Genomic DNA, 8,786 nt, shown 5'->3' with positions numbered 1-8,786 from the left:
GGGGGGGGGGTCATAGAGAAAAAAACAATAACCAAATAGGCCATAAAAGTTGCTTGAGGTCTATGATTATTGCTAATACATACATTTTTTACCAGAGAGCTGACTTTAGTTCAAAAGAACATTCAACCATCCCCATTATCAAAATGATGGTGACTTCCAAATTGCATCACAGGGTTCTCAAACTTGTAATCGGTCAATCTTTAGGTGAAGACAGAAATCTCAGTACTGCTGGGTACCACTCTGATTATGGAGCACACAAAGTGAAGGAAAGATGTTCCTGCAGAAATTATGAAGAAAACAAGTGTGTTGTAAAAGCTTTTGGATCATCAGACATTGTTGGAGCCAAAGTGGACTTCATGGGAGACAACCCAAGGGAATACCACGGCAGAAAGCAAACTCTTAAAAAAGAATAACTGGAATTTTCCACAATGTAAAAGCCCTAAAACTTGTGGGGTAAAGTCCTCTGGACAGATGAGACAACTGGAGCTTCTTGGCGAAGTACTTCAGCTCTCTGTTCACAAATACTTAATGAAACATATTGACGAAAAAAAATAACCCTAGTGTAAAACCTTCAAAGAGCCCTGACCTTAAAAAAACAATGAAAATAGTGTTTTTAACATGTTCTTGAAGCATTTTTCTCATGATGGAGGACATATATAAAGAAAATTAAGATGAAAAGTATTTCTTTGAGCAAATTGTCGTGAATCAGGAGTAGATGAGAAAAAACCATTGGAAAATGTTCGTATTCGTTACGTAGAAGCTAAAATCGGCAGACCGCAAGCTCCACTCCATTCTGATGCATCCACTTCCAAACAAATAGATCATGTACGTCTTCATTTTTGTCATCCGAGGTGGCATCCGGCTCAAAACTGTACGGCTGGATAGCGCCAGAATTCCTTACCATTTTTGTTACACTAGTAATGTTAGGTTAGTGGTTGTGAGAGGCTGTAAGCTAACAGGAGAGAATGTACCGTATTTTCCGGTGTATAAGTTGCAAGAGCAAAAAATGTTTAATCAAGAAGAAGAAAACCCTATATAAGTGGCACCGGAGTATAAGTTGCACTTTTGGGAGTAAAGTCTGACGTTTCAGAACAAAACTAGCAAATCCGCTAAAATAAATAATCAAGAATGCTAATCTTTTGATCTGTATAAGCCGCTAAAATAAATAATCAAGAATGCTAATCTTTTGATCTGTATAAGCCGCTAAAATAAATAATCAAGAATGCTAATCTTTTGATCTGTATAAGAAAAATATCAAAGCTTAAGAGGAAAAGAATCAGATTCTCTGCCATGTTTGTTTTGGATGACACTTCTTCTGCCAATGTCAATAGCAAATACTTATACTGAGATGCAGCACCCTCTAGTGGTTGTTAGAGGAAACAACCGCTAGAGGACAAGCACTGTTTACTGAGAAAAAACAAATATATGAGCCTATTTGTCTAAAAAAACCCCACAAAAATAAGTCGCTCTTGAGTATAAGTCGCACCCCTGGTTAAACTATGAAAGAAAGTGTGACTTATACTCCGGAAAATACGGTAAATGAAGGGATGATGGGAAGTCAAGGAAGGCTTACTCCACCCAAACGGTACCGCCCACATCTCAGAAGTGATTTTCTATTGAACTCCTGCCTTTCTGCAAAAAACTATGTCCTAGAAAATGATACAGTTGTTCGGATTTTACAACAGATTTATAATTAAAAGCAGCTGGAAACTCTTTTACAAAAGATCAAAAGATGATTTAACAAAAATGTTTTTTGCCTAGTTTCCTCTAGTTGATCTTGATCTAAGTTTTATTTGATTAATTTGTATTTTGTCTGTTTCAAATAATTTCAGTGACCCTAATGTTTTCTTGGACATCAACAGGGGTATATCTGGTATTCTTTCCACTTATCATTTCTTTTATATATCCAATTTCACCAATATATATATATGTATCATTCATTGTTCTTTTATGAACAAAAAATGTACAATAACAGACAAAACTATGAGGACTGTGCCCTTTGTTAGTTTTATTTCTTTGATTTTTGTCATGTTTCATTTCAAGTTAGTCACACCAGGTGCCAGTTATTAATTATCCACAGCTGTCCTCACTTCAGGTAATGATCCTCAGTGTATTTAAGAGTCACTTCTTCCCTGTCAGGTCATCTGCTTTGTTATCTTTTTGGTACTCCTATGAGTTACAATGTTTGATTTATTTATCAATCCTTTGAGTTTCTGCCTCAAACCTGGTCTCCTTCATTTTAGGTCCTTCACTATCAGTTCCTGACTAAAACTATTGCACCCAAGTGATTGTAATCAGTGGAATAATACCGAGGAGAGAACATTATACCTCCTTTTGACATGTAGAGATAAAGGAAGGATGTGGATGATATTCATCAGGATGAGTTTAAAAGCTGATGTCTCCAGTCCAACTACTCGTATACAAATGGAGGAAGTTTGAGCTCCAAATGTCTTCCAATAGCACAGTTTGAGAGTGTTTACAAGTGAGAGGAACTGCAGGTCTTTTCTAAACAAACAGAGGTCTCGCTCACACTGATAAATATTGCTCCTCTTCAGCAAACAGTCTGGAAGAATTTACTAATATTTTTGCATGTTTTAATGTGTAGCATGAGGAGGAAAGCCTGAAGCTCTTCATATCTTTACTTGGGACTTCCTAAATAAACTAGAGAACTGCTTAAACATGTTAAAACATATGAGAAATGTAGCAGAAAACTAAGCCAAGTTTTAGAACTCAATGCAATCTCGAGTGGTGGCACTATCATGATTTGGGGCTGCTTAGCAAATATTTTGCATAAGAAAAAAATACAAAATTTTGAAAAGAGATTCTATCATTCTCAGATTACGGTTATAAATCAGTAAAATATTTTTAAAAATGAGCAGTTCAAAGAAAAAAAAAAGTATTTTGCGTCTCAAAGATTAGTCTAATTGTCTGGAATTCGTCCCAAATGAAGATGAACTATAATCTTATTGATAAAATAATTGTGTACAAAATACAATCATCCAAAAGCTGCATGACTTTTCTTCCATGAATCTACAGCTGAAAGCCTTTGTTTTAATGATGGTCATTTAAGGGTCACACCAACCTCTGACAATGAGCCTCATCCAGGCACCATGCAGAGGACTGTCCCCGACGTAGCTGGCGCTGTAGATGCCTTGATTGGCGAACGCAGCATTGTCCACGGTCAGTGTTGCGGTGCGATTGACCACATCATTCCAGTGAGTCATGTAATAGTAATTTCCTGGATGAAACAGTGAGAAAACACCAGAAACTGATTATTTGTTATCAGAATTGTTAGTCTGACTGTGTTTTGGATACACCGCCTTACCATTGTACTTCCAAGTCACATCTCTCTTTTCAGAGCTGAGGAGCTGCATGTTTAGGTGAACCGTCTCTCCTTTGTTTACAGTCATTGTAAGGGATGTCGGAACAAAATTAGCTGTTAGGAGCACAAAATATTAGATTACTTTCTGGAGTGAACTTTCCGTCCAAAGTGCTGCAGAAGAAACAGAGCAGTGGTCCAAACAGGAATGTTTTTTTTTCTTTAAAAAATGTTTGACCTACTTGTGCCAAAGTTGTTGATCATGGTGACTTTCTCGAGTGGAGGATTGCTTTGGGTGGATTCACAATAGAAGATGCCAATATTGTCCAGTTCCCGGAAATCTCTGGCAACCACGTGCTTGTTGTTCTGCTTGTGTACTTTGAAACTCGGCTCTTTGGACAAAATGAGGATCTTGTTGTCCCTCTTGATGTCCAGCTTGACCTGGGCAGAGCTGTGCTCTCCATTTATGCAGGAGATGGTGAAGTGGTTGACGCGAACGACCTCCGCGGTGGAGATCATGGTCAAGTCGATCACAGCATCTGAAGGACAGAGTGAAACAAGCGTCAAGATTGATTTTTAAAACAATATATACAAGAAATTCATTAAGAACTAGAATAAATTTGGTACAAAACATTAAAGGCTTTAAAATGATTTCTGGCAAGATGAATGATGTTAGATCTACTTTTCCTTGGAAGAGTTCAGATCCATTCCTAATCTTATATTTATCTTCTTCTTTTTTTGTAACCTCACATATGCCACATACAATAAATCCAGAAGCAAATCTGGTTTAATCTAACTGATAAAACTATTAAAATTACTTCCTTAGCTATTTTAATTGGTTATTGAAATTATCTTAAACAAGACTTTAGACAACTTCAACTTTATGCCTTTTTGTTTTTTGAAAAATTAGTAAACATTACTGATGTAAGATGAACATCACAGGACTTAAACTGTCATTAGTAAGATTTACATAAGCCAGAAAGACGTGGATGTTTATTTAAAAGAGACAACTTGAACAGTTAGTTGGACTTGTGTTCTTTTTTTCTAATTCTGAAATTCTCCACATCCTTAGAACAATGGGAGGAAACATGGATGAGCTCTTTTTTTCTTTAGGATCACACAAGAATGTTGCACTGGCAGAGGAACACGGCATTCCTGGAAAACACCTTTCTCATCCTCAGTTAAGTTTCACAAAGTTCAGTCTTACCTGATAACTGAAAAAGACAAAACACAAACACCATCAGAATCGTCATGACGTCCACAAACATCGTTGTTTGAATGGATGACCGCAAACTCGCTCTCTGCTGAAGTCTACATCCGAAGCGCTGGCGCTGCGTCACGGCGCTGCGCCTTTTTACGCATACTCCAAAGCTCCCGTCCAGGTGTCAAATCTGCTCCAAATCAAGGTATGGCTGGAAAAGTGACTGTGTCTCTGTGCTGCCGCTCGCAGTTCCAGCAGCGGGAAAGCTCTGCCTCTTTAGGGTGGGAAAGGAAGGAAGAGCGTCGCCAGACAGCGGCGGACTGGTGGCGCGCTGGACCTCCCCGATCCTTTTAATGCGCTGATGGGTTTTAACTTAGTCTCTGTTTGTTCCACTCCACTGAAAATTGCACATGCATAGTTGCACATGTAAAAAAACAAAAAAAAGCATACTGCTTTAAAAATATATTTTTTAAAATACCCTTTTTATAAGTATATTAGCGATATTGCATTGATTAATTCAATAATTTCTGTTGGTTTTTGGAATATATTTTACTAAAACACCATTAAACATGTTTTTAATGCCTAATGACTTGCACCTACCCATGGTAAATCCTTTATAACCTTAGTCTTGTTTTTTTAGTGTTTAAAAGAAACAACTCTTTTAAAGAGGTTTCTGTCAACTCTCAAATAATTTAATCAATCAAGCCTGAGCTTTAGGACTGTTTGCAAACAGAATAAATTTAGTAAAAAATCATTTAACCTGTGCTTTAGATCATTTTTTATTACAACTAGTTAACTTTTATCAAGTAGAAACACTTAATTTTCTTTTATTTTGAGATGTTTTCATTAGAATCTGCCTCAATGGGCAAAGAACCCCATGTCAGCTCCCAAAGTCGAAAACAGGAAGTCTCAAACAATAAGAAGTTGTGTCAACTTCAAGGCAATTGTATGAAGCCTCAAGGAAATGTAAGGAAAAAAAGGGAATAAAAAGTGGTTGCTCTGAGTAAGACAGTGTAGCACTTTAGAAGATGTGGGCAGAAATAGACACAACAAGCATATTGTTCTTCATTTCCTGAGACTGACTGATTATGAGGGAAGGGGAGTCTGGCTAGCCATAAAAGCTGCAGGGATTTGAAGCAGCTCATCGAAGTGAAAGAACAAAGCTGTTGCATTTGGCAAAACTTGACTCCGACTGCAGCCGTCGGTGCTCTAAAACTTGTCTGCAGTTCAAGTACAGAGTGTGGCTCACGGGATATTAATGGTTTTGTTGAAATAATTATTAATAAAGGTACTCTAAACTGCTAGATTTGCATCACTTTTTTCTATTATTTTTGCTGTTCAGGGACAAAAGCAAGGAGATAAGTTTAAAAAAGTGTGTTGCAAACTGTTTGGTGGAGTCAGCATAGGAAGCCAAGGGGAAAATACTTAAGGCGAGGTCAGGACAGATACTTGAGCCCGCTTTGCTGAGTCTGTCAAAAGCCAAAACCAGATTTTTTTTTGTGACTGTATCTGTACATAAACTGTGTGTTTGTCAAAGGAGGGAGAATCAGACTGGGAAAAAGGCCAAAGTAGTAGAACTGCACGTGTCCACAGAACATTGTGTGTTTGTGCTCACGAGTAAATGTGAAGGAAATGGTGCTGGTATGGAGAACACGCAGGGTGGAGGCGTCTGTTTGTGCTCATCAGGACTTCACCATTGTATCCAGTAATCCTTATTGTTCTTAAGTAATTTTAAAGTGGCCTCATACAGAATGAACTCTTCCATAATGTCAGCAGCAGGCCAAGTTTGAAAAAAAAATGTTTTCTGCAAACAAGAAAAAGTTGCATGCCCAGTTTTGTTGGGCTGTAAATTACTTTTTAAAATGTTCTCATGACAACATACTATCATATTCTGGAGATGAGTTTGCTTATGTAAACCATCATTCCTCCTCCTTTTGCATCATCTTGATCAAAAATCCCATTTCAGAAACTTATCGTGGTCATCCCAGAGCTTTTGGGAGAAACCCTAACCATGAAGCTTCACACTTGTCGTCTTGTTTGAGTAGTTTCTGAGTTTTTGTTGTGGCCGGGCTGGAAGAGGTGGTGATGGCGGTGTCTGGAAGCGGGAGGTCTGAGAGACTTTGTGAGAAAGTTTGTATTAAATTCCCATTTCCCCTCATTGTGTGGCGAGCTGGCCTGGCTCCACACGCAGTCATCCTGCTGGGCTTTGGGAGCTGAAGAAAAGGTGTCACTCACACCTCTCAGACCCTAAAAACTCGCTTCCCCCTCCGACTGCAGCCCCTCTGCAGTTACAAAATGCCTGACCTCCCCTTTAACAACCCCGTAACTTAAGATTAAAAAACCTTTCAGAGAAAGGATACACGGATAAGAGCTAGAGCGTGAACTATTGTGTGTGTTTAAGAGAGAAAACAGCAAAAGTGCCAGTGAATGGAATGGTGAAAGACAAAGGCACTCTGAGATAAAATATATGTGAGAAAATTATTAGCAAAGTTTAGAAGCTTTTATCACTCAAAGTCGATGTTCCCTGAAGATAAGAAGTAGTCAAGCCTCCCTAACCTTTCAGTTACTCATCCGTATTAATTTACCCTCTCATGCAGGGAATCTGTCAACCCCTGTTCAATTAAACTTCTAAACAAACTGTGATAGCAAACTGACAGATTTACAGACAGAACAACCATGCTGCAGAGGAACTTCATTGTGTGATGGGATAACGTCTGGGTTTTCTCAAAGAAAAACATTTTTTTAAAAAAACAAGCACTTGTAGTTGTTTTACTCTCATTTTGAAGATTGAAGGGGTATCCCAAGGCTCTGTGCTGGACCCACTTGTTTTTTAGAAGAAAATGTTGGCTTTTTCCCTCAAAAGTGTACAAAAGCAAGAAACAAATTTACTTGTACTTCTTCCTTTTCCTTTCAACTTTTCTCTTCAGAAGTCACCACAGCGAATCATCTTCCTCCATCTAACCCTCTTCTGCAGCCTCTACTCTAACACCAGCTACTTTCATCACTGCATTCTTAGGAATGCAGGAAGCAAACTTGTATAATCCCATCTCGGCTTGACCATACCTTTTCCTTTACATATATTATCATTATCCGGTTCTTCACTTAAGATCAGATATTTATATCTTTCCAACATAGATTCAGGTTACTATGAATCATCAAGTAACAATAAATCACATGACTATGTAAGTAAATATAACACTATTTCAGACTTTGTCATTGCAGATGCAAGTCTATTATCAAAATTCAGAAAAAATACGCAGATTATTTTATATTATAAGCAAATCATTTATATAAATCAAGTATCAAACATCAACAAAATATATATGTATGTGTAATTGAGTGAAGATGTGGGAAGTTGGAATTTGTGGTGTTTCCATACCTTTAAAGCCTTAGTCTCATGCACCCGTATGGGAGGTTGCTGTGGATTTTTGGGTTATACTGTTGAGGGGGGTAGAGATGACGGGCCGCATCTTAAGGGGAGTGCAGGGGATTCTTGCACCCTGAGCCTCGTAGAGCCAACTCAACAGAGATCATTAAAATGGATCGTGCCATTGTCGTGCATCATGGGGTCAGTGTATCATGAAGTATTTGTTGGAATAACATCAGTTGCCCGCACTTATGATGTACAGTTGATGTGTTGTACAGTGTCCTTACGCTATACTCTAGTCCGTAGTGAGGTATGTTTACTGTGTGTAGTAATGGGGTAGTGTGCAGGTAATACATGTGTCTGTAGGATGGCCACACAAACTACACTCTGATCGTCTAATTTCCTCATTTCTAACAGTCAAGTTGCCCCTTGGAGGCCCACAAGGAATCTGGACTCCTTGCACAGTTTGCAGGGGGGATGAAAAGTAAAAACAAGTGTACAATATACCTGCATATCCCTGCACATTGTTTAAGTCACATGTGTCAAAGTCAAGGCCCGGGGGCCGGATCCGGCCCTCTGGGTAGTTATATCCGGCCCACCAGATCATTTTGTTTTATTACTGTTAATGATCTGATGTTATCTTGAGCTTATTTCTAACTTGTGTTATTTTGACAATTTATTTTTGTGGAAAGTTAATTATTATTCATAATTATGTTAAAAACTTTGTTTTAAGATTTTGGCATTTACTAAGATTTTTAAGGCTATTTTGGAGTTTAGCTAATATTTCAGCTACATGCTAGCTGTTTTAGCTAATTCAGGCTTTTTAGTTTTTTAGGCTGTTTTGGGGTTAGGCTAATATTTACAAGCTAGTTGTTTTGGCTAATTTAGGCTTTTTTTTC

General features: G+C 38.1%; 1 protein-coding gene and 1 long non-coding RNA gene across 3 annotated transcripts in view; one reads left to right on the top strand and one right to left on the bottom strand.

The window, feature by feature from the left end:
- Positions 1 to 4,936, bottom strand: part of tie1 (tyrosine kinase with immunoglobulin-like and EGF-like domains 1) — a 28,202-nt gene extending 23,266 nt beyond the window's left edge. For both annotated transcript variants that reach the window (XM_024279151.2, XM_024279150.2), the window contains exons 1-4: positions 4,527 to 4,936; positions 3,562 to 3,858; positions 3,326 to 3,436; positions 3,083 to 3,238 (exon numbers count right to left, since the gene is read on the bottom strand). In XM_024279151.2, the coding sequence (XP_024134919.1) occupies positions 3,083 to 3,238; positions 3,326 to 3,436; positions 3,562 to 3,858; positions 4,527 to 4,587 (625 nt within the window). In that variant the 5' untranslated portion in view covers positions 4,588 to 4,936. The remainder of the gene's footprint in view (positions 1 to 3,082; positions 3,239 to 3,325; positions 3,437 to 3,561; positions 3,859 to 4,526) is intronic.
- Positions 1 to 8,786, top strand: part of LOC118598674 — a 32,983-nt gene that overhangs the window by 17,039 nt on the left and 7,158 nt on the right. The gene's annotated exons all lie outside the window — the stretch shown is intronic.

This window comes from Oryzias melastigma, linkage group LG4, assembly GCF_002922805.2.
Source record: "Oryzias melastigma strain HK-1 linkage group LG4, ASM292280v2, whole genome shotgun sequence".
NCBI lineage: Eukaryota > Metazoa > Chordata > Actinopteri > Beloniformes > Adrianichthyidae > Oryzias > Oryzias melastigma.
Note: the sequence above shows the minus strand (reverse complement) of the source record. Positions and strands in the feature narration are given on the sequence as shown.